This window comes from Phodopus roborovskii, unplaced genomic scaffold, assembly GCF_943737965.1.
Source record: "Phodopus roborovskii unplaced genomic scaffold, PHOROB, whole genome shotgun sequence".
Lineage (NCBI taxonomy): Eukaryota > Metazoa > Chordata > Mammalia > Rodentia > Cricetidae > Phodopus > Phodopus roborovskii.
Genome location: NW_026126602.1, coordinates 8306894 through 8331852, shown reverse-complemented (window position 1 = coordinate 8331852; position 24959 = coordinate 8306894). Strand labels below are relative to the sequence as shown.

General features: G+C 43.8%; 1 protein-coding gene across 1 annotated transcript; it reads left to right on the top strand.

Annotated features, from left to right (window-relative positions):
* The first annotated feature begins 1366 nt into the window (after positions 1-1366).
* Msrb2 (methionine sulfoxide reductase B2) lies at positions 1367-20585 on the top strand. The gene is made up of 5 exons (XM_051205713.1): positions 1367-1466; positions 5651-5751; positions 8993-9069; positions 18788-18935; positions 19883-20585. The coding sequence occupies exons 1-5, from the start codon at positions 1370-1372 to the stop codon at positions 19985-19987; spliced, it is 528 nt and encodes a 175-aa protein (XP_051061670.1). The 5' UTR covers positions 1367-1369; the 3' UTR covers positions 19988-20585.
* The last annotated feature ends 4374 nt before the right edge of the window (positions 20586-24959 follow it).

Here is a 24959-nt window from a genome sequence, read left to right as displayed (position 1 = left end):
GGTTGTGTGGGAACCTGAAGCCTTGAGCTTGACAACTGCTCTACCACTGAGCTGCATTCCTAGGCACACACTGATTTTGACAAAGGCAGGCAAGGGAGAACAAAAAGTGTTGGCTTATTAAAACAAAACAACCTAACTCAGATGGGTAATAGACCAACATGTAAAACTCAAAACTATAAAATTAAAAATAAAACACAAAAACTATTTGTGATCTTGGGACTAGGAACTATTTCTTAAATCTGATGCCCCCACAAGTCCCCACAAACTATAAAAAAATTATAAAATGAATTTCAACAAAATTAAAAACTTCTCATTCCAAGATTCAATTAGGAAATAGAAAATAGGACACATAGATTTGGAAAAGGAGAATTTGTAAGGAAAATATTTGATAAAAATTTCTGCCCAGATAATATAGAAAGAACCTTGAACACATCCTAACAACTAATCTAATAATAAAATTTGTAGATAATTCTCCAAGGGGAGTTTGTGGTCTGCTGTTTACGTACATGAAAAATGTTGGGTACTGCTAATTGTCAGACACTAAAAAATAACACCGAACAAGAGATACCTATTATTGTAATTTAAATCTAATTGACAAGAGATACCTATTGTTGTGAGTCTGCTTAGTAATGCGCTCCTATAGGCTCAGTCCTGAGACAGGAAAAACCTCAGAAACAAAACAAAACAACAGTAACAACCAAAGAACAGGACGTTTCATACATTGCTGGTGAAACAGCCGCTGCCCTTGAGACCTGGCTATTCCCTTCCCAGGTGTCTGCACAAGACAACGCCTCCATTCACCCACAGACATGTACAGGAATGCTCCTGGAAGCTTTGTTTTTGATGTGGAAAAACTAGAAACAGCCTAAACTAATGTGTAACTGGCTGAATACAGTTTGGTACAATGGAATACTACTCGGAACCAAACAAGATTTGTGCGCATTGTAACACAAAAGGCCAAGTAGCCACGTCCAAATAATTATGTTGAGTGAAGGTAGCCAGTTAAAACTAACTATAATTGGTATGACTCGGCTTTCACACAGACTGCAAAACATAAACAAACTGAAACACAACAGGTTTTAGGTTAGGAAGGATTCCAGTTGGAGGGAGGTCCCTGCGGGAGGAGGGAAGAGTTGGAGGCAGGGCGGGCTTGGAACCTGGTGCTGGGTTGCGGATCCGGAAACGCAGCGAAGGTCAAGGGCAAGTGGGGTGCAAAGAGCAAGCGGATAAGTTAGGGAGTGGGGGTGGGGTGACGAACCAGCCAGAAGGGAGAGCAGGGAGGAAGAGAGGGGACCTGGCCGGAGGGGGAGGGACTGCGGGAGGGTGGGGGTAGGGTAGTGTGGGGAGGCAACCCATTGGTGGCTGCGACATGGCGCGCCTGCTGCGAGCACTGCGGGGCCTGTCTTTGCTGGAAGTTCCTGGGCGGCCAGCTCGGGGTTGTGCGGGGTCGGGACGCGGGGACTCAGGTAGGTCTTCTGTCGCCGCCGCCTCGTGGCTTTCAGTTTTACTGCCCTGGCTGACTCGGGGTCGCCTCCCGGGAGGCGTTGAGAGCCTGGTCCCGGTAACCCGCTGTCCCTGGGAGCCGGGGTTGTCGAGCACTGTGGTCTGTAAACTTGGTGTGTTGGGGGAACACTGATCTGGGAGAGAATCTCGGGAGGGTACAAATTCTGTACCACACTTGCACCCAGTTCGTGTATATGGTACATTTTAGTTCGTGCATAAAATCGTCAGTGTCAGGAGCCATAGTCAGGGACCCAGTGGTGGCCAATTGCGGGACATCGTGCCCAGGACGTTAACTCCTGAGCAGGAGGAATTAGCCCTTTGCCCGTACACCCCGCTTTCCGAGAACTGCCAGCTGGTGAGCTGCCTTCTGTCCTGAGTGAGCTGCCAACTGGCCCACTGCTGTCCCGTGGGTGCTTCCTGCCATGCTGTGTTGGTCTGTGTGGATCAAGGATGTGAGACGTGTTCTGATTATTCTCATGTTCCTACAGTCATTGTTAGTGTCTGAGGGACGGAATGGGAGTGGGGTGGAAAGTGCTTTTGGTTCCCCTTTGTGAGTTGAAACACTTACATCTTATGGAGGAAGGAGTGGGAGTCATCAATTTCATGCCCCTGTGATTTGGCACTGGGTAGCTGCTCTCTTGACCTCCTTTCTGCGTCCCTCCTCCTTTTCAACCCAATTTCATATATTATGCTGCTGAAGTTTCCAATTCTTTTGGTCTTTATAGACTTCTCGCTGCTTTAAAATTTTAGTGTTCAATAAATGTATGTCCTAGATTGTGGACTGTTAACTGATCCAACACGATTTCCAGTTAGAGCTTCTTTATTCCTTTGATATCTCAGGCAGACCCTGTGCAAGCCTGGTGGGCTGAAGCTGTGCTGATACTTACAGTTGAGCGATTTTAGTGGAAACTCCGTGGAACCGGTGCTGTCAAAAGCAGCCTGATGAATAGCCCTGGGAGCTGAGAGCCTTCAGCCATATTAAGTTTGGCCAGACACCAGTACATAGCTGGGGCTGTGTAACTGACCAGACAGCCCCTCCAGGGAGATTATTCTATGGAAATAATTCAAAAGAACAAAGCTGTATTGCAAAGACCATCTTAACAGCATTACTCTCAGGATGGGAAATTGGCCTCAGCCCAAACAGTTAAGCAATACTTAAGTAAAGCATGAAGGTCCAGGTCAACAAACTGCATCCATTAAGAATGAGAAGCAGGTGATGTTCTGTGGTTAAGGTCTCAGCTCCCTGCCTCTTACTGGCTTTGATGTTTGAGTGTGGGCATCCATAACAAATACTAAGTAGAGGCAATAAACAACACGGAGTTCTTACAATTTGGGAGGTCAAAGATCAAGATGATAGATTTGGTTGCCAGTGGGGACCCAATATCTGACTTGGAGATACCCACTCTCCTGTGTGTGCTCATACGAGTTTACTGCAGTGTGAGTGGAGAAAGAAACTTTGCAGGGCTTACCCCTTTCCTTTTTTTCTACGTTTGTTTCTCCCTGTCCCTCTTCCAGTATTGGAGATGAAGATATGACAGTCTTTAATGTGTATGAACTTAACAACGAAGTGTCAGGCTATGTTGTGAAAACTAGTTCAGGGAGAAAAAAAGACGAACCTACCATCGTGGCTAGCATGGAGATTTCCAGGTGGCTATTATAAATAGAGGTGAAATAGCAGGCCTGTCTACAATGGAAGGAAATCAAAGTTTGGGAGTGTGCACCGTGGGCTGGGATTTGGGGATATTAAGATGGTAAAATTCCCCAGGAGGGCAGTATGGAGGCAGAAGGAAGCCTAGGGTGGGACCCCTCCTCCACACCGGCAGGTTTAGTGATCATCTGAATCTGTCTTTCCATATTTGCACGTTAAAGTGCTGGACGATTATAAACTCCTTCCATTGTGAACAGTGAAAACATTTATTAACAGGATTAGGCTTTTTGGGTAGGTTGGGTTTTATTTGTTTGTTTTGTTGTTATTGATGTTCATTTGACAACAGGCTAGAGTTATCTGGGAAGAGGAACCTCAGTTGAAAAACTACTATTAGATCACCTGTAGGCAAATTTGTAAGGGCATTTTCTTCATTGGTGATTGCTGTGGAAGGGTCCAGGCCACCTTGGGCCATGCCATCCGTGAACAGATGGTTCTGGGGTGGATGAGAAAGCAGGCTGAGTGAGCTATGGAGAGCAAGCCAGTACACAGTGGTTCTCAGAAATCTGCCCCAGTACTGCCTCCAGCTCCTGACCTCCCCACCCCCAACTGCTTGGGACCTGAGTTGTGAGATAAAATGAGCCCATGCTTTTGGTCATGGTGTTTTATCACCACAATAGAAACTCTAACTAAGACAACTTTATACCCACCTCAACTATGCTTTGTGTATGTGTGTCCATATAAATATAATAGGGCAGAAGTAATAACTAACAGGAGGAGAAAAGGGGAACAAAATATGGACAGAAATAATGAAGCACAGTAACAGGTTAAAGTGTAGCAAGAAGTGTCAGCAGTTCAGGCCAGCCTAGACTACACAGTAGGCAAGGCAGCCTGAACTTTACAAGACCTTACCTTAAAACAAACAAAAGCAAACAGATAACAGACAGATTCACTTTGGGGAGGATACAATAGGTATCTCTATGCAAGAGAATTTTTAGAATACAGACCCCTCCTGGCAGACAGAATTGAAGAGACCTTTACAAGTGGCTAGGGAAGGAGTGTAATAACTCCTCCCTCAAAGATCATCTCTGTTCAGTCCCTCACTACTCCCAGCTGGGTCCTGTTGGAAACCACTTTTCAGAACTAGCATGTGTCCCATCTGCAGCACTCCCCTCCGGGCACATATCTGAAGGGTTCTAAGCCCTACCTTGGGGACATTTGCACATCCACATTTTACACAGGAGCTAAGAAATGGAAGCAGCCTAGATATTCATCAATTCAGATAATAATTAGCCAAATTTATTTAAACTGCCAGCAGTCTCTAAGTGTCTTCCAGAGGCAAGTGAAGGAAACCTTTGGCCTTTAAAGGTGAAAACCACAGGGAGTCTTGAATATCTACAAAAGCAAATTAGGGAGGCTTTGCCAAGATTAGGTTTTCAAGGTGACCTCAAAATAGTCCTTAAGCATCTGCATAAGCCAGTTACAAAAGCCCAAATCAGGAGTTAGCTATATCATTATAAGCAAATGGTCACCGCTGCACAGCTTTGAGTGGGAGGTCAAGAAGTCAAGGTTGTCAGGAACTTACCTTTGAGAAAATTGAGGCAGAGACAGGTACCAAAGTGGGCACCTATCACAAAATGGAGTTTCTTTAGCTATCACAGCACACACACACACACACACACACACACACACACACACACACAGGAACTTTATTCAACTCTAAAGAAAATGAAATCATGGTATTTGCAGGGAAAAATCAATGGAATTTGAAATCATTATGTTAAGCATCCCAGACCAGGAAAGGCAAAAATACCTCACAATTTCTTTCACATACAGATCCCTACTTTATTTATTTTAATCTATTTTTGTGTTGGGGGTAACAGGATTTATATGCAAGCAAACAGAGGGATGGAGTGGAGAATGAGAGAAGGCCAGTAATGAAAATAGCATATATGTGGGAATGCCTGAATGAAATCCATTACTCCTCGTGCTGATTTTTGTAAAGTAATTTTTTTAAATTGCAAAGAAGAAACTGAGGCACCAAAAGCTTTTCTGAAATCATGTGACGAATCAGCAGTTCCAGAAAGGTCAGGAGGGATCAGAAGGGTCAGGAGGGGTCAGAAGGGTCAGGAAGACTGATGTGCCTACTACAAAGGGAAAAATAAACAAACAAACAAACAAACAAACAAACAAACAAAGACTTGGAATTATTTAATGCAGAAATGGGAGGAGGAATCTACTTTGACCTTGAGGTGCCTGGGGAGAATTTGTATTTCCTATTTGAACCACTTCTTTGGGAGGACCAGACTGGCCACTGACTCTACTGATCACCCATTTCTTGTTAATGAAATGCGTGAGGGAGGCATTCTGTGCCTGAGCCTTCTGGTTCCTGTGACAATGAAGCCACAGCTGGGATTAACCCTCCAGGTGAGAGTGCAAGCCAAAATGGGGGAGGGGCAGGGCTTTGTTTTAATAAAACAAATTTCCTACTTAACAATGCAGGGTCTCTTACAAAATCCAAGCTCTCTCTAAGCAAGACTGACTGGGAGAAGAAGTTGACCGCTGAGCAGTTCTACGTCACCAGAGAGAAAGGAACTGAAGCGGTAAGCAGAATGACGTACAGTGTTCTAATAGGATGTTATCGAGGTGGGGAGGCTGGAGTAAAGGTGCCTGCAAACCCTCCCATGTGCTCTATGAGAATCCTGTCCACCTCCAGCAGTCTCTGTACTGGTCCATCAGTTGCCACCCACCTGAAGAAACCAGAATCCTTCTCTATCCCTCCGTGTCATTCTTGCTCTCCAAGCTCCAGGCCTGTCCCTGCTCACCACCAGGCCAATCCATCTTGCTGTATCCACACCACTCTTCTCCAGGCTTTCTCTTCCCCTGCCCAAATGAATCTTTGGAGAACAAAGTGGACCATGCTTCTTTCCAGCTCATAATCATTTGGAAGCTTACCATTGCTGTCAAAGTAAATGCACTTAAGTACCAACCTCCCACTGCTTAAAAACACACCTCCCAGCCATGGTCCCTACCTGCACTCCTGCCTCAGAGCCAGCTGTGTTTCCTCTGGCTCCTGCACTATGGTCACACTGTCCTCACAGCAAGCAGATGCTCTGCTTTCTTCCCCTTTAGGCCCCTGTATCTTGGGTTCCTTTCCCAGCCATTTGTCCTGATAATTAATTCAGACCCTCCTTTTAAGATTTGCTATTATATATGTAATATAGATATATGTATATGTATAGTATGTGTGTGTGTGTGCACATATGTGTGTTGGTGCCCTCAGGGTCCTGAAGCTGGAGTTACCAACTATTGTGAACTGCCACTGATATGGATTCTGGGTACCAAACTTGGTTCCTCTGGAAGAACAAGAAAATGCTCTTAATAGCTGAGTCATCTTTCCAATCCCCAGACCCAACTCAATCCAAATTACTTTCTCCAGGAGCCCTTTTCTTAATCCCAGCCTAGGTTGTCTCTTCCAGTATTCTCCATCACAGCAGTGCCCCCTCCCCCACCTCTACCCCCGCCTGGCCCTGTGTTCTGTTTCCTGGTACTTGCTCTGTGCCTGGCTAGAGGAGGCATCCAAAATAGAGATGCTGGTGAATGTTGCCTGTCATAGGCAGACACACCCAGTTGCACTGAGTAGTCTCAGCTTCTGTTCATTTCCTCAGGTGGCAGCATTGTGCTGGCACTGCAGCTCATGACAAGCAGTGGCAGGAACAGATGTAGCCACTGCAGCTTTGCTTTGAGCTGTACCTATGAGATGCTTTCATTTCTGAAGTAGATCCCATGGCAGACCCTGTGTAGTGGTCCTTCAGTGTTGTGGGACCAGTGTATTTGCCTATTGGTACCTGTGCAAAGAGCAGGTAGCTTTGGGCTTTTAAATATGATCACAGGCTCAGTTTCTCTGATGCCACAGCTACTGACAAGTTGGCAGATCCTTATAGATTCTTGTGAAATTTGGGGGGGGGGGAATTATGTTTTTGTCCAACTTCATGTGGGTGAAAATGAAACTGTTTTCCCCATTGTTATCAACAGCACAAGGGAAACACACATGATGCTCTGAGATCCTGTATAATCCCAGAATGTCCTAAGACTAGCCTAATTCCCAGGTAACCAGTCAGGCAGGGTTTGGTGTGTACAGGGAACCTGGAAACACTCTGCCAGATGTTTAGGAGAATAAAGCTGCGGGCTTCTGAAGCAGATGGTGCAATATCCTTTGCATTTGGCCCTCTTTCAAAACGAGCATCATTCATTATTTTAACTAATGTTGTAAATCCCTTCCAGTGGCTCTGTCTCCACATTTAACTTTTTAGAATTGTGCAGAGCTGTAAGCATAAGTCAGCTTCATTAGTTCAAGTGAAGAGCAGCTCCCAAAGCCTCCCTATTGCTGACTACTAATTAAAATTTAGTTGCTCATATTTTTCTTTTTAAATCAGATGATGGTGGGATGTTAGCAGTGCTTGCAGCCAGTGCAAGAATTTGCACCCTGTTTGAGTAATAACCAAGACTCAGACTTTGAGAGAGAGAGAGAGAGAGAGAGAGAGAGAGAGAGAGAGAGAGAGAGAGAATATCCAAGTGTGTCTATCTGGTAGACTCTCAGCAAGTGGATTTGAACATCCCCAGGAAGCTCTCCTCTCTCTCTCTCTCTCTCTCTCTCTCTCTCTCTCTCTCTCTCTCTCTCTCTCTCTCTCTCTCATATGCAGTTAGCACCATGGGGAGTTTCTGAGTTGGTGAATCTAGAGAGATGGGAGAGCTGAGTCCCTGGCAGGGCTGCTACTCTGCCAGCATTCCATGCTTTGAGTCCTGTTGTCTGTGTGGTTGGATAATCCTTGCCACTATGACATGGCTTTTATATTTAGCGTGTGAAAACTCTTTATAATTTTGTGGACTGAGGGGATGGTAAAGGAATTTGACAAAAAATTTTAAAGATCATTCATTTTATTTGTGTGCGTGCATGAATTTATGTGCACTGTGTGTGTGTGCAGGTGCCCAAGGTGGCCAGAAGAGGGCATTAGATATGGACTGCACTCACTCACTGCTTTGATTCCCTTCATAGCCCTCTCAGCAGCTGAAAGCCTGCACCTTCCTTAAACTCCTGTGGATGTAGTGCTTCCATCCACCTGATGACCTAGCACTGGGGCCCTGGCTCATCATTTAACCCTGGTTGACTCTACAGTGTTGACACTGCATGGTGTGTGTTAAAGGCAGAGCCCCAAATTCACTGAACTGTGCTTTTGATGTATTTGTGTTTTCTCTCCCCTTCTTCCTCTCCCTCACCCTCTCCACCCTCTCTTCCTATCAGGGATCAATCTCAGTGTCTGCATACAAGTGAAGAACTCTACCACTGAGCTGTACTCCCAGTTCTTTGTATTCCATCTTTAATTAGAGAGTTCAAAGTGTCTTGGACGAGTGTTTAGACTCCTGTTGCTTTAGCTCTTTTGAAAGGAGAGAGTGAAATCTTCCAGCATGGCAGAGGATGGGACTGGTGTTCATGCTTTTTCATGGACTTTGATGTTCTTGGATGAAAGATGGTACATAAATACAAAGCATTATTAATGTCACAATTTGAATACTTGGCATGATAAAGGCCAGGCTGTAAAGAAGCTTGTAGGCTGCTTCCTTGGTTGAGTGTAGTTTTTCTCTGCTGATATATGCACTTTGTCAAATGAGTATAATTCCTTGATTGGAGGCTTTGTTGTTGGGTTTTTTTTTTTTTTTTTTTTTTTGGTAGTGGTGGGGATTGACCTTACGACATACACTTCAGTACTGAGCCAGCCTCACTCTTTGGTTTGTCTACTTTATCAGCCCCGAGTGTAATGATGTTCCTTCCGTCTTTGCTTTCAGCCTTTCAGTGGGATGTACTTGAACAACAAGGAGACAGGGATGTACCATTGTGTGTGCTGTGATAGCCCACTTTTCAGGTAAGAGGAGGAATGCAAAGAGATCTTAAATAAATACTCTTAGAGTTTCTTAGTTTTTTTTTTTTTTTTTTTTTTTTTTTTTTTTTTTTAGCTGAAGACTGAACCCAAGAGCCTCCTGTGTGCTACCAGCGCCTAGGGACCATTGGTTGCCTTTGTCCTGTTATTACTATTGTGCAGAGAGCTGTTCATGGAGGATCTCTGTCTGTCTTAACTTTTTTCTAATATTTCATTCAGCTAACAGGGCTTCTGTCCCTCATTTATGTATCTCTAAGAGAAAACAAAGTTCTGATGGGGACTTCATGATAAAGCCATTAGGAATTTTTAGAGGGGAAAGTATGTAAAGAAATCTAAACCCTAATAGTATTTGCTTGGCCATATGATTAAAACTGTACCTCTCCCAGGGAAAATGGGTTTATAATTTAATTTAGCAAGCGCGGACTTTTATGAGGCTTGATTCCCCACAGTGCTTGACAGAAGCAAATACTGTGCCCTCTTCTATGTAGCTAAAAGTAAATTTAATTGTCCCTTGATTTCAAAGCCTCTTTTAAGTCAATCAGCATCTAAAATCTTTCAACAAAGGCTTTTTTTGTTTAGATATTCAGGAAATAGTCTTTAAAAAAAAGTAGATTCAAGGAAGAAGAAAGGAAACATCTTTGAAGTCTTGTTTTTCAGAACTTCAAAGATGTTTTCCTTTCTTTTGCATCAACCTTAAATTGGTTTAGAATAAAATATAAATCAAGCCAGTCCTGTGAATCTTCCATTAGGCAGAGCCTCCTTCTGTCCTTTGGGCTTTCAGCAGCCTGGCTTCTTGGCCAGCCTGCTGCTAATGTGAGCTGCATTAGGGAAGCCAGACCCTTCCTGCAAGGACAGGCGTGATTAGGATCGATTTTCCTTCGTGCTCAGGAGGCCAGGCCATGGCCCAGGCATATTGGGGATGGTGAGTACTACCTGGAAGAGCCCACTCCCAGTCAGCAGCCACCAGCTCAGGAGTGCCAGCCAGGGAAGGCCAGGATGAAGTTACTTCTTACATAGCAATGTTGGAAGAACACGTGACTTCCCCGTCACATCACAGCATTCAACAGACTTCTGTGATCCCAAGACGTTTTTTAAGTTTTATTTTTAATTGTGTGGGTGTTCAGGCATGTGTCCATGCATGCTCATGTGTACACAGGTGCCCTCAGAAACCAGAGATGTCCCTTTATCTGGAGTTACAGGCTATTGTGAGCTGTCTGACAAGGATGCTGCCAGCCAAACCTGTCCTCTACAAGAACATCATGTGCTCTTAACCTCCGAGTCCTGACATCAAAACCTGTGAGGCCTTTTGTCTAAGCAAGAAGTCAGCTCCCCAGCAGATGGAGGCTGAGGGCATCCTCCAGTGTAATTCAGATCTGACCTTGTGTACTTGGAGACAGTGTCAGATCCTGGGTAAACAGCTCGGTCCTCATGTCCTGTACTCTACTTCTGATGCCTAGCATACAATCCTGTTTGTGACTATGCTCCTAACCAACCAGCTCTCTCTCTCAGTCAGGCTTTCCACACTCTTCTGTATTCTCTGTTTCTCTTGAGTGGTACCCAGAACTCAGGGAAGCACTTATACTTACCACTTTATTGGAAAGGCATCATTATTAAAATGGTATACACCATTGAAGAGATAAGTAGAATGGGTGCAGGAGAAGTATACTGGGTTCCATGCCCTCTCTGGGTAAATTCTCTAGAAACTTCCATGAGTTCAGTTACTCAGAAACTCACAAGACCCTGTCCTTTTGGATCATGTGGAGTTGTCATTCCAAAATCATGGGCATGGGTGGTCAGCTCCCTTCCCTGCATATTGGGGGTGGAACCGAAAGGTCCTATGCTCTAATCATGCCTTGCTGACGAGTCTCCATCCTGCATCCATCAGCTAAGCTGCTATACTACAAAAAGATATTGTCACTTTGAGGATTGTAAGAATTTTAGGAGTTGCATATGCTAGAAAATGGCAGAAATAACCAAACATGTGGTTCGTTCATGGAATAGCAGCAGTGGAAGGCGAGAGTTGGGTTTCAGAAAAATTAGTTATCCCTTCACCATCATTTCTGCCAAAAGGAGTTGTCAAAGGTTAGGGTGACTAGCCTGCTTTCAGCTGGGGACCTTGTAAAAATGTAAGATTATGTTCTTACTATTTAACTGCTGTATAAGTATCCTGTTTCTCAATTTGGGAGATGAGAAGTCATCCATGTAAGAATGCTTCATCTCTAAGCTTCTGTTGACTCTGTTGGTGTCCTGGTTTCTGTATATTTCCAGAGAAGACCTTCCCACTATCCAATGGTTCTTCTCCCCACACCACCCAGACTCAGTCACAACATCAAACAATAGGGGAACAGAGAGAGAGCAGAATGAAGGGCTCTAGTCAGCAGGACTTGTTATGTTGAAGGACACACTGTCTGCACAGATCTCTATAGGAGTCTTAGATTCCATGTGGCTGTTGGGCATCCAGAGTATAGCCAGTGTAGCCAAGAAACTAGACTTGTAAGGATTTTTAGCAAATTTAAGCTTAATGAGCCACATGTAGCCAGTAGCTACACAATGCTTAGTTAAAATTAAGAAAGTTATGTGGCCAACCCCGAGTCACAGTGAAACAGCCCAAATCCATATGAAATCCAATTGATATTCTGGAAGATTATTTACAAAGTAGCCAGCAGTTAGTTCATGGACCTCCATTGTTTTTTTTTTTTTTTTTTTTTTTTTTGGTTTTCTTTTCAGTCATTTTAGTTTTAAATGCAAAGCCCCCCCCTTTAAAAAGAACTTTTGAATTTTTGTTCCATTTTCTTGATGATGCTCAAGCCAAGAATAAAGAAAATAAGAATTTATCTATCTTGCTTCCTGTTACTATTAAGAACATATCCATTAAGCTTCCTGTTATTATAATAGCACAGGAGCTAATCAGCTTATAAATATTTTGGCTTACAGCCTTGAGGTTCTCAGTGGTGATACCTTATGGTAAAGCAAAACCCCAACTGCATGTCTAGGAACTAAGGGGAGAAAGGAAATGCCAGGCTCCCACAGTCTTCTTCAGGGACATGCCCCTGCACGTTCCATCTCTTACCAGTTCCACACTTGCCAATAGCACCAAGCCTTTCACACTTGGGCTTTAGGGGGAGGCATTTAACACCAAAATCAAAGAAATAACAATCAGTTCCATTCTAGAGCACACTGTCTTAAAAGAGCATCCATAGTAGTGTGGTAAAGGTAAAGGTGTCAGTCCCATTGTTGGGTTACCTTGGGTAAGTTTCTTAATGTCTCTCTGCTTTGGTTTCCTCATTGACCTGTAAAATGAGAATACAGTGTATCCAGTTCATAGGGTTGTTGGGAGAGTTAACTAAGTTATGAGTTAGTAGATGTAAACACATCAGAGCAAGGTGTAACACCTACTAAGCACTCCAGACATGCTAACAATGATGTATTCTTAGAGATAAACCCTTCTCAGGGATGGATACTAAGTGTGCATTTGACAATGAGGGATTCTGGAAAATATGTTCTAATCAGTGAAAAGATATAAGTGAAGACTGCATTATGAAGTATTCTTTCTCAAAAAAATATTTTTGAACACTTTACTATTTTTATATGTATGTGGGCATGCGTGTCTATACACCACATGCACCAGTTCCCATGAAGATTGGAAGAGGGCATCAGATCCCCCAGGACTGGAGTTACAGATGGTTGTGAGCTGCATGTCGATGCTAGGAATTGAACCAAGGTCCTCTGGAATAGCACCAAATCCTCTTACCTGCTGAGCCATCTCTCCAGCCCTTCATTGAGCTTTCTTACCATTCAAGAGGATGGTGTTAGGAGTACATTCTTGTTTTCTCTCTCATATTAGCTCTTTATTGCTAATCTCAAGATTCTTTTGTAGGAAGCAGGGGTACACAAATGCCATTCCTGCAAATGTTTGTGTAGAGTCAGAATGAAATGAAAAGTTTGTCAACAGAAAATGAATCTTAGAGATACTAGGAGGTAAATTCAGGAACCCTGACTTCTTTGGTGGCTTCTTCTGCAGGCTGGTAGTCATGCTGTGTGCACTCTGGGATGTGCTCACTCCTGCTGTGTACTGATTTAAATTCGTTAGGGCCTGGGTTTCTCCATGAAGCCTCCTTGAAGAAACACACTGCAAAGCCTGGCTTTGTTTTCTAAGTTCCTGATACTGTGTCAGCATGCAATTCAGAGCTTAAGGGCTTCCTATTGACCCAAACATTTTATTTAGTGAAGGAGATAAAGCTGATAGGCTGTGTGAGGCCCGTGGCCAGTTAATTTTATGTACATACATCATGGGTTGAATTGTGTGTCCTGGTTAGTTTTTATTGTTGATTTAACCCAACCAAGAGCCACCTGGGAAGAAGGGGTTTTAATTGCCTAGGCCAGATTGGCCTGTGGACACATTTGTGGAAACTGTCTTGATTGATGATTAATGTGGGAGGGCCCAGCCCACTGTTGTCTATGAGTAGCACCAATCTCAGGCAGGTGGTGCTGGGTCAGATGAGAATTTAAGTCTGAGCACAGAGAGAATTTGCAGCAAGCAACATTTCTTTTTCCATGTTCTGGCCCTGACTTCCTTCAGAGTAGATGGATTGTGGCCTGGGAGTTCCCTATGTTCCTTTCGGTCAGAGAGTTTTATCACAGCAACAGAAAGGCCAATTAGAGCATCATGACTTTGAGGAAAATAGTTGAATCCTTCATCTCCAGAAGCTGTGAACGTGACCTTAGGTGGAAATACCGTCACTGCAGATGGAATTTGTTGCAATCAGGTCATACTGAAATTGGATGCTCCTTTAATCCAATATGACTGGTGTCCTAGTAAGAGGAGGAGAAACAGGTCCAGAGAGGAGACTGCCACATGACATGGACACAAAGAGTGCAGCAATGGAGAGGTTTGCCAGCCACTTCCAGATGCTAAGAGGAGGCAGCACAGAGGGGCTTGCTGGGTCCTTCTAGAGGACACAGCCCTTCCCTGCTGAGATCTTGGTTTTGGGCTTTCAGCCTTCAGAACCCTAAGAGCATCCCACCTCCTTTGTTGCAGCTTTGTTACCACCACCCCTGGAAGCTAACGTGATGTGCTCAGAACAGGTTTCTTGACTCATTCATCCATAGCATCCTCTCTGCTGCTGAGCATCCCCAGTAATGTGAATGCACCCGAAGACTTCAGTTATGAAGCCCCCATGGATGTGGAACAGAAATCATAATTTCTGAATTCTTTTTAGAAAATGTTTTTATTTTTATATATTTTAACTATCAGTATATGCATTTTTGTACACATCTGAGTACAGTACTCACAGAGACCAGAAAAGTGTATCCAACCCCCCTGGAGTTATTGCTGTTTATGCTGTCAGAGAAAGAAATGTGCTTTAACTGCTGAGACATCTCTCTAGCTTCTTGGATACTTGTCCTAAGCACTGGGGTCAGTACAGTGCAAGCTGTCACCTGCAGGGACATGTAATAAATAGATGTGGAAACTGATATTTCGAGTCTTTAAAGGACTTGCTCCACACCCTTGTCAGTATACTTTGTTTTGTTGAGACAGAACACCTGATGTTGAATGCTTTATTGAGCCAGGCCTCAGGAGGCTGAGATGTCTGAGAGGATGGTGCCACATCCTCGTGGGGACTAGTGAGGGCTTCCTGCCTTTCAAGACAGAAGGTCAAAGGGTGAGTAAGCACATGAAGATAAAACACAAGAGTGGCCTTGTTTTATCAACTAGCTCTCTTGTTAACTGACCCAGGCCTGTGAGAACTTCAGTATTCCCTCTTAAGGCCTAATCACCTCTCAACACTGCCACATGGCAAGGAACTTTCAGCTTAAATTGAAACCATGTTCAGACCCCGGGAGCCATACTTCTGTTAAATGCTAGCACTGAGCTCATGTTCCACAGGAGCTGGGAAGTGTGTCAGCACTGAGGGCACTGCCTGCCAGAGCTCTCGGGGGCTCTCCGTGGTGGTCTCTTTTCATGTGAGGAACTGAAGCCTGCCAAGGATACCCAGGATTCCACAGCTACCAGCCTTCCACTAGGCCACACTTTATTACCCAGGCCACTCAGACAATGTTTTTATGGTGGTGTCTTCACCTTCTGGTGCTAGCCTTTTAAATCACAGCTGGAGGTCCCTAGGTCGATACTACCTGACTCTAAAGGTACCTCGCAAACTCCCTTTCCAGAGCCTGGTTCCCAGCCACTCGTGGCAGAGCTCCCATTGTCCTTCCAAGGTTCTGCCTTGTTGCAGTGAGTGGTGCCAATTTGTGGAATTTTGTCTCCACTAATCTGAGAACCGAGTTGAGGGTTACCAAGCCAACAATACTTTCCAGCATGTCACCACTCCCCTATAGATCCAGAATCATCTTGTTAGCCTGATGCCACTCTGGTGCCACTGCCTCCTCTACCTCCCTTCTCCCCCTAGCCCCCATAAACTCTTCTGGAAGGGTTTGTTTCCAGGAGTGGTGGAGCATATCTGTAGTCCATTGACCAGGAGGCTGAGGCAGGAGGAGCTAGAGTTCGAGTTGCCAGACTGGATTATGCAGTGAGACCTTACCTAAAGAAAAACTATTTCAAGATTATGTATCTTATTGCCATGAATCTTTCTTAAAATAGGAGCATTTGGGGAGTCTGATTATATATATATTTGCACCCTGATATTCTGAATGTCCCAAGTAACATGGTAATATTGTTTAAAACTTCATGTATCCATGTTCAGAAATGGATGGGAATACTACTGTTACATTTAGAATTATCACTGATTATCCCCTGCTTCTGCTGTTGCTTATGAGGGGACTAACTGTAGAATATTCAGAAATGAGGACAAAATAAATATAGGAGGACAAACTCAAAAATCAGATGCCAAAAGAAATAGAAAAAGGAAGGGAGGGAGGGAGAGAGGGAGAGAGGAAGGAAGGTAGGAAGGAAGGAAGGAAGAAAAAAGTAAGCACTGTCTCCGAGTGTCAGAGTGTACAATGTGAGTGAGCCATGTAGCCTGCTAATCCATTAAATCTGAATCCTGAACTTTCTAGTTTGCCTTCATACTTAGACTGTTGGTCTCAGATCATCTTATATTACTTGGTAAAATCCCCACATTTCTACCAATTCCATCAGTAAAGGTTTATTGTTTCCCATAAAGCCAGTTAATGATTTTTTATTAGCCTTAGATTCATTTGTCGATTTTTAAAAAGCTTTATTGCATTCATAGTTCTTTATCAAAATCCCTTTAGTAGTTAGTAGTGTATATAATGCCAAGGGCAGGAAGAGGCAGGAGGTGCTGAGGGTTTTTTCCTGAAATAAAGTGTCTGGGATATCCAGGTGAATTCATTCTCTCTGTCTCTCTGTCTCTCTCTCCTCTCCCATGCTAAGGATCAAACTCCACCCTGTGCATGCTAGGCAGGTGCTCCCATACTATCTTTCACAGTAATCTCAAGTGAATATTTTTACAGAGAAACCAACCCAAATATATAGCTGCTTTTAACTGGACTCGGGGTCACTCATATTCCATAAGTATATGTTATTGGCAATAATAAATTAATTAAAAGTGACAGCATGTAGCATGTATCAGGCCCTATTCTAAACATGTCATATGGCCAGACACCTCAGTAATTCTTCCTAGCAACCTTGGGAAACCATTATGTCACTATTGCCCCATGCTTCATGGCTTGGTAGCACCAGAGGATCAAATAATGCTTTCAGGTTACAGATGTAATGGAGTATGGCTTCCCACCAAGACTTTTTGGAAGTCAAGCCCTTACTCCAGAGATTTCTCAAAAAGCATCCCCAAGGCTTCCTGAGGTATTTCTAGGGGATCCACAAGGTGCTATGACTTGAGACTTGTGCTAAGTGTACCCTGTACCTTGAGCCACAGCTCACTCCAGCCCCTCTTCATTTTGTGAAGAACATTCAGTTAGAACAGCCTCTGGCTAGAGTGAATGCAGAGACACAGATACCGGTTTATCTAAATGCTTTTTTTGACCAGACAATAAAAATATTTGGAAAATTGGGAAATAATGCAATCCTTCTCATGAAGTATGTGGTTGATTCTAGAAAATGTAATTGCCATAAAATGTTGTTAATATCTAAAGAATTTACTATGTGTTGAAATGAATATAGATCAAGTATGGTGATACATGCTTATAGTCCCAGCCCTTGGGAAGCTGAGGCAAGAGCATGAGCTCAAGGCCATCTTGGGCTACATATGAAACTGTCACAAAAAGAAAGTATTATAGTACTTACATGTTTTAAAATTCCAAGTCATGGTTCACACGTATTAAATACTGGTATTTGTAACCCATACTGAAGTGCTTGAGGACTCTTACTAATTTGGGGGTAGAGAGGAACCCTGAGACCACATGTTTGCATTCCTGTCGTGCTCCTGTTCCTGATGAGGCTGTGTGTTCAGCTGAGCTAGACATTTGATTCTTCATTGCTCATTTGTCCAGTTTTAGGCAGGGTTGAGCTTCAAGTCATTTCTTCTTTAGGTGGAGAGGATCATCTCATGCTGTCTGTAATTTTACGTTTATTTTCCTGATGTGGTTTGCAGGCACTTCTCCTGTGTGAGGTCTAAGACAAAACTCTGGGAAACAAATCCAGGACCTTGTGTGCACTAAGCAAATGCTCTACCACTGAGTTGCAACCTGCCTGAGGGGGAAGTGTTCTGGGAGCAGGTCCCCACTCTTCAGCCTCTTGGCCCACTCCAGTGATTAGCATCCTTTGTCCCCAGGAGACCACCCCAAGCATCAGGCTTTATCCAGTGATTAGTCAGAGTGCCAGGCTAATTGATTAATGACAATAATCACAGTGAGTGCTCCTGAGCACCTGCCACATGCCTCACTTTCCACCTGGCTAAGTCCTTAAGTCCTCAAAGTGCCCTTGCAAGGCAAGTATTACTGTCCCCGGTGAGGGACCCACGTAGCTTGCCTAACTTCACACCTCTAAGATGTGGCACAGGAGCTTTCATTCTCTAGAACAGGCAGCCTGTGTTCCGACAATAGAAATCTCCATTGCTACAACTGCTGTTTCATTAGAGCTTACACCTTAGTGCCTCCATCATGAGGACCTCCCCCACCACTGTCCTTCCTTCTTAATCTCTTACTTTTCTGCCTTTTCAGTACATGGGTTTAATTTGTGGTTCCTCATATGCAAACGAGTTCACATAGCCTCAGTGGTTTTAGTTCTTTTAGGTCAGATGTAGAGAAAGAAGACATTAATATCCAAGGAACAAGACTCCTTTCACTATAGCCAGACAATGTCCTGAACAGCAAAGGGGCAGCAGGAACAATTCCCTGGAAGTGACTATTCACGAAGCCCAGCCTGGGATCTGGCAGAGGGAAGTGGGATTCTAGTCCTGGTCAGAACAAAGGGATGGAGTTCAAGAAGCTCCTGATACGCCAACAGCCATGTGTCTAATGGCTGTGAGTCTGCAATGTCCTCTAACCACTGTGTCTGACTGTCCTCTGACCCCTGTCTGTGTCTGACTGTCCTCTGACCCCTGTCTGTGTCTGACTGTCCTCTGATCCTTGTGTCTGACTGTCCTCTGATCCTTGTGTCTGACTGTCCTCTGATCCTTGTGTCTGACTGTCCTCTGATCCTTGTGTCTGACTGTCCTCTGACCCCTGTCTGTGTCTGACTGTCCTCTGACCCCTGTCTGTGTCTGACTGTCCTCTGACCCTTGTGTCTGACTGTCCTCTGACCCCTGTGTCTGACTGTCTCCCACAGTTCTGAGAAGAAGTACTGCTCTGGCACTGGCTGGCCATCATTTTTTGAGGCTCACGGCACAGAAGGCTCCGATGAGAGTCACGCAGGAATCCTGAGACGACTGGACACTTCCTCAGGACGTGCTCGCATGGAGGTGGTCTGCAAGCAGGTGATGTGTTTGCTTCTTGGATATGAAAGAAGCAGTCCTTTCCTTGCTGCCTCTCTTGTTCTTCCATGGTGTGCTTTGCCATAAAAATGCCCCAGACTTGTACCCACAACTGCGGTGATCTCTCTCTCCAATCACCAGGCACTAAAGATGAAGTTGGCATCTTTCCACCTCCTTCCTGCTTGGCAGCATGCCACCAACAGGCAGATTCATTAGCACCTTACTTCTAGAGCTTGAGGAAGGGGAGCTTAGGTCTAGACAGAAAACTTGGCTTTGTATTTTATTATTCTTGTTGTTATTATTATCATCATCATTATCATTACTATTATTATTTGTGTGTGTGTGTGTGTGTGTTCAAGTACGCAAACACCAACACCATGGCACGTGAGAGGAGGTCAGAGGACAACTTTCAGGTGTCAGTTTTCTCCTTCCCCATGGGTTCTGTGGATTAACTCAGCTTGCCAGGCTTGTACCTCAAGTGCTTTTATCAGCTAAACTCTCTTGCTAGCCAAAGGAGATTGATTTTTATGTTCTTTGGTGCTCATGTTTTCTGATGCATGGAATTTATAAGCTGGCAGAGGGTAGCAGATGAAAAGGGTTAAGTTTTGTCTGCAGGAAAGAAGAGTGATTGTTGAGTGCTCACCCAGATTGTATTAATCCTTACCCGACTTGTGCTCATTTGTCTTCAGAATGGTTTTGATGTGTAGGTAAGGTTATGATCCCCATCTGATAGATGAGCAAGTCAAGGCCTAAGCTTAATCATTTGTCCACATTCTCACTGGGAAGGTAGAACTGCTTACTGCCACAGGTCTCTGTGTATGTCCACTTGTCCATTTTTGAACCAAATTTTAATACAAAAGACCATGCTTCCAAACTGCCAGGTTCTGGGCGTGGGTGGGCCTTGTGGAACTGTTTCCCTGGAGAGTGACAAGGGTGTCTCTCCCCTGTAGTGTGAAGCTCACCTTGGCCATGTGTTTCCTGATGGACCTGAGCCCACTGGCCAAAGGTTTTGCATCAACAGTGTGGCCCTGAAGTTCAAACCAAGCAAGCACTGACATCTCCAGGAGGCCCACGCTTTGCTCTCCATCTTGTAGAGCCTGGTTCTGTAATTCAGATGGATGCCTTGTTTCGTTCACTATAAATTTAGGCTAAGGTTGTTGCTGGCTGCATAGGAGCCACAGCTTCTTAGTCACCTGAAAATAACTCAACCCCAGCTTCCTCGTGGGCTGTGGGATCTCAGAATAACAGAAAGGCAGCCCATTCTTCAACTGGCTGCCAAGGTTTTTGGTAGGACCTTTGCAGGATTTGAACAGGTTCCTGAGCTGACAAGGGTTCCGCAAACACCCAAAGTAAGAACCTGAATTGGCCATAGCAGTTCGTTCCTTCATAGATGTACACAGGTGAGGAGAGCTCAAGGGGGAGAAAACGGAAAGGATGGCATAGGAGGGATGAGATCCCTGCACTGAAATGGAGGATGGGAGTGGCCGAGCATGGGAAACACATCCAAGGATGGATGGGATTTGCTGACTCAAACGTTTGACTTCCAATCTTACAACTCACAGATGGGATCCATGGGAGCTGACTCAATTTCATTGACTGCAAATAATGCTCTCCCTCAACCCTTTGCTCCAACAGTAAATTTCAAAATATTCAAATAAAATACTGAGATTGTCTGTCTGTCTATTGAATTGCTCTTTTGTAAACATGACTCTGAATCAAAATAACAAACATTCCAGCAATTGAACACACCAGATAATATCCACACAGATGGTTTACAAATAGGGAATCATGAATTATTTAAATAAATCTTTTTGGGTTGTTGGAAACTTAGGTACCCCGTTTCATTCTTCCAATTTGCTTTACATTATTTGAAATTTTATTTACTAACTCATGCAAATCATGACTTCTTTTGGCTTCTAAAAGAATGCTAACTTAGATAACAGATTCTAAAAGAATGCTTTCCCAGAACACCAATGCCATTACTTTGTGTTACCATGGCCAAGTGACTCAATTTTACATACATATTATGTAGTACTAACCTCAGAACCATGCAACCACCATCTTGGAGCATTTGTTTGTGCCAACTTGGAGTTGATCATCTCAGTTGGGCCTGTTGACTGTTTAAGTCCCCTCACAAAGGAGTGGGGAGGGTCAGGAGACCTCTCATTTGTTATATGCCCTAACTGGATGTGGCCTAGGGAGGGGCTAAAGTGTATAGCTCACAGAAGGGAGGGGGCACTCCAGCTACACTGCTGGTGAAGCTTTTTGAGAGAGAAATAGACCCCTATAAGTAACCCCTCACTTATGTTCTGAAAGGAGTGTGGAGGAATTACACCTAAATTTGTCACTGAGCCCTTAGGAAGAGGAGGTGATGTTGTTTTTTGTCTCCCTCTGTAAAAGAATTTTATCAGCAACACGCTTTTTAAAATACAGTTTGGTAAGGCTGTGGACACTCATGCCTTGATGTACACATGAGGCTCAGAAGATAACTTGCTGGAGTTGGTTCTGTCCTGCTATCACATGGTTCCAGGGGACAAAATCAGGACATCAGACTTGGCAGCAAATGACTTTGCCCATTAGGCCATCTTTTCCACCCTAGATTTTCATGTGTCTTAGTCAGTGTCCAATTGTTGTGAAGAGACACCATGACCTTGACAATTCTTAGAAAGCATACGTTTTCAGAGGTTTGGTACACTGTCCTCATGGCAGGGAGCATGGTGGTGTGCAGGCAGACATGGTAACTGGGAGTTCTATTTCGGGATCTGAAGGCAGTAGGAAGAGAGGAGAAGCTGAGAGTTCTATATCTGGACCTGTAGGCAGCAGGATGAGAAAGATACTGGGCCTGGCTTAAGCGTTCGAAACCCCAAAGTCACCCCAGTGACATACTTCCTCCAGCAAGACCACACCTATTCCCAACAAGGCCATAGGTACTCCAACAGGCGATAAGTCCCAATTCTTTCAAATAGCCCTGCTCCCTGTGAGCCTATGAGGCACTTTTTGTTCAAAAAACCACATCACATGACACTCTGTAATTATTATTAATGTGTAACATTATATATACCTGCATATTTGCCCTGTTTATTGCTTTTTTAAATTGCATGCTTTTACTTTTCGTGTGTGTGTGTGTGTGTGTGTGTGATACATACATTCATGTGTGTGCAGACGTCAGACGGACATCCCGTGTCCTGCTACATCACCTCCACTTCCTCCTCTGAAACAGAGTCTTTTGCTGAACCTGGAGCGAGGCTTACATTCAACAAGCCCCAGCGATGCTCCTGTCTCTCTCCCCCACGGCCCCTGAGTTACAAGTACACACCAGGAAGAAGGCACACACCGCTTTTAATGTGGTTCCTGAGAGCCGAGCAGATCCTCATGCTGTGTAGCAAGTGCTGTTGCTGTTCTTGCTACACCGCGCCCCCAGCACCCAGAGTCCATGCTTCATGCTGCCGGGTGAGATTGGCTTTCAGTTGCCTGAAGAACTTTGTTTTTCTTTTCACTTGCGCTTCCTTAGTTTCTGGGCTTTGTAAAATGTATTACTTCTTTTACACCTTTCCACTCACCCTCCTGCCTTCACTTGCCCAGCTCTTGGTTTTTGAATAAAGTTCAGCTGCTAAAGTGTACGAAATGTGTCATTTTCTTCTTGCTGTTTTCAAGGTTTGCTCCCTATCGTTGGATTGCAGTTTTCCTAATCTGTGTGTTCTGCTGTAACAAAATACCACTGGCTGGGTAATTTATAAAAGAATAGGGTTTATTTCCCTGCTGTCCTTGTAGAAGCTGAGAAATCCAAGATGAAGGTCCCAGCAAGTTCTGATTCTAGGGGCTATCTGTCCTGGGTACCAGGATGGTACCTGTGTGGCTGTGACATCTTCACAAGGTAGAAGGCAGAAGCGTAGAACCAGGGATCTGGATGGATGGTGATACAGAAGAGACTGAACGGGACTAACCTGAATCCTTGAGGCCTTGCATGAGAGCTACTGTCTCATCCCTGGGGGCTTCCCTCCATAGTTAGTCACGTGTTAAAGGGTCACCCCCAATAAAAGCTTAACATAAAAACTGGGGGCATTTGGGACAATTTGGTAAATTGGTGTGGATGTCTTATTTTTTTCTGCTTTGTATCTACAAGTCTTTGTCTTTTGTCCAACGTCAAAGCCTTCGTTGTTTATTCACGTCTCTTCAGCACCCCATCTTTTTCTTGCATCATGGACACACAGATCTTAGCCACTGCTGTGGTCTAGCAGCTTGCCAACCTTCTGTTGTCCAGTTCCCTTTTCTCAGTCCCTTTTTCCCCAACTCTGTTCTTCACCTTGGGTTGTTTTCATTAATCTACCCTCACATTCTCATATTCTTTCTGCCAGAGCTATGTGGTTTGGGGAGTAGTGAGTACGTTTTATTTTAGATCCTGTATTTTCTTAGTTTTCAATTATGTCTCTGTCTTCTACACTGTTTATATCTTTGTTGGGGCTCCCTGCCACACTGCTGATATTCTGAAGTATTGAAAGAGTGGTTTTGTGTTATTTCATTGAGGGAGCTAGAATAGCCAGCTCAAAACCCTCACCTGTTAGATCCAATCCCAGGTTCATCTGACTTTCTTTTCTGTTGACCATGCTTCCTGGTTGTTGTTCTGTGTTTGTCTTTTTCCTTTATGTATCATGTGATTTTGTGTAGTTCTCTCCCTCCATAGTCTCATAGGTTCTGAGGATCAAACTCAAGCTGTTAGACTGTGACGGTTGTGACACTAGTTCTCAATCTGTGGGTCATGACCTCTTTGGTAAGCCCCTATCTTCAAATATATTTACATTACAGTTCATAACAGTAGCAAAATTGCAGTTATGAAGTAGCAGTGAAAATGGTTTTATGGTTGGGGTCAGCACAACATTGAGAACTGGATTAAATGGCCACAGCATTAGGACGGTGGAGAGTCACTGGAGACTGGCAAGTGTCTTTGCCTGCTCAGCAACCTCTCCATTCGCTTGTGTAATTTTGGATTACTTGCTGAGTGTCATAGAGGTCAATTTGTGGAGACTGAATTCATAGATTTTTTTTTCTAAAGAGTGTTGTCTCCTTTATGTGAGCAGATAATATTCTTAGCTAGACTTGAATTATGAAAAAAAATTAAAACTCCTTTAGTCTTAATTAAAACTGCAGGTTTTGCTGTCTTTATCTTGGCCACTTTGAGCTGGCAACAAAAAGGTTAAAATTGTGGATTTTATCCTATCTTATTTTTTTCCCTTGTGAGATTCCTTTGTCTCTTTGTAGTGTTTATAGTTTCCTGGCTTTACTTTCCTAGTAGTCCAGATCAACCCGGTTACAGGTATTCTCATGGTGCCCCTCATTGCTACTCTGTGCATCACACAAACTTCATTCAGCTGTGGTTCTGGTCTGGACAGGTGAGAACAGACTGGCACTTCCCACCACCCATCCCTCTAGAGGGTACAAACTCCTGTCTGTCACCATCTGCTTCTGTTACCCATTTTTATTTCATATTGTTCTGCAAAAGCACACCTGGAAAGACCCAACCACTAATGTCAGGAGTGGAAATGTATGGTTTTCTTTTTCCAGTGTGATGTTCCTACACTCACATTGGGTTTTGTCAATAAGGCCATCATACATTGAAAATACCAGGGGTCAAAAAAAAAAAAATGCATTTAGAAGACCTGAACTGAATAGCTGGGCATGGTGGTGCATACCTTTAATCTGGCACTGGAAGGCAGAAGCAGGTTCAAGGCCAGCCTGATCTACAAAGCAAGTTCCAGGACAGCCAGGGACACACAAAGAAGCCCTATCTTGAAATACTAAAATAAATAAAAGACCTAACTGAATAAACATCACTTATTATATCAAATTATGGCAGACACTATGAATTAAAGAAACATAGTATAATAAAAACATGAAAGACCATGATTTCAGAGGAAACAATGAAGCTATCTAATTGTTTTAATAAAAAAAGATAAAATATTTATGTAAGAATATATGTGATATGTTTGGCTTTTGTTTTATGACATTATACCTGAAATTAAGAGCAGGAAG

Bases quoted from the DNA above. Each gene is read 5' to 3' on its own strand.
- Msrb2 (XM_051205713.1), top strand. From the start codon at position 1,370: ATGGCGCGCCTGCTGCGAGCACTGCGGGGCCTGTCTTTGCTGGAAGTT. The intron at 1,467-5,650 runs GTAGGTCTTCTG...TTAACAATGCAG, and splicing joins GTCGGGACGCGGGGACTCAG to GGTCTCTTACAAAATCCAAG. The intron at 5,752-8,992 runs GTAAGCAGAATG...CTTTGCTTTCAG, and splicing joins GAGAGAAAGGAACTGAAGCG to CCTTTCAGTGGGATGTACTT.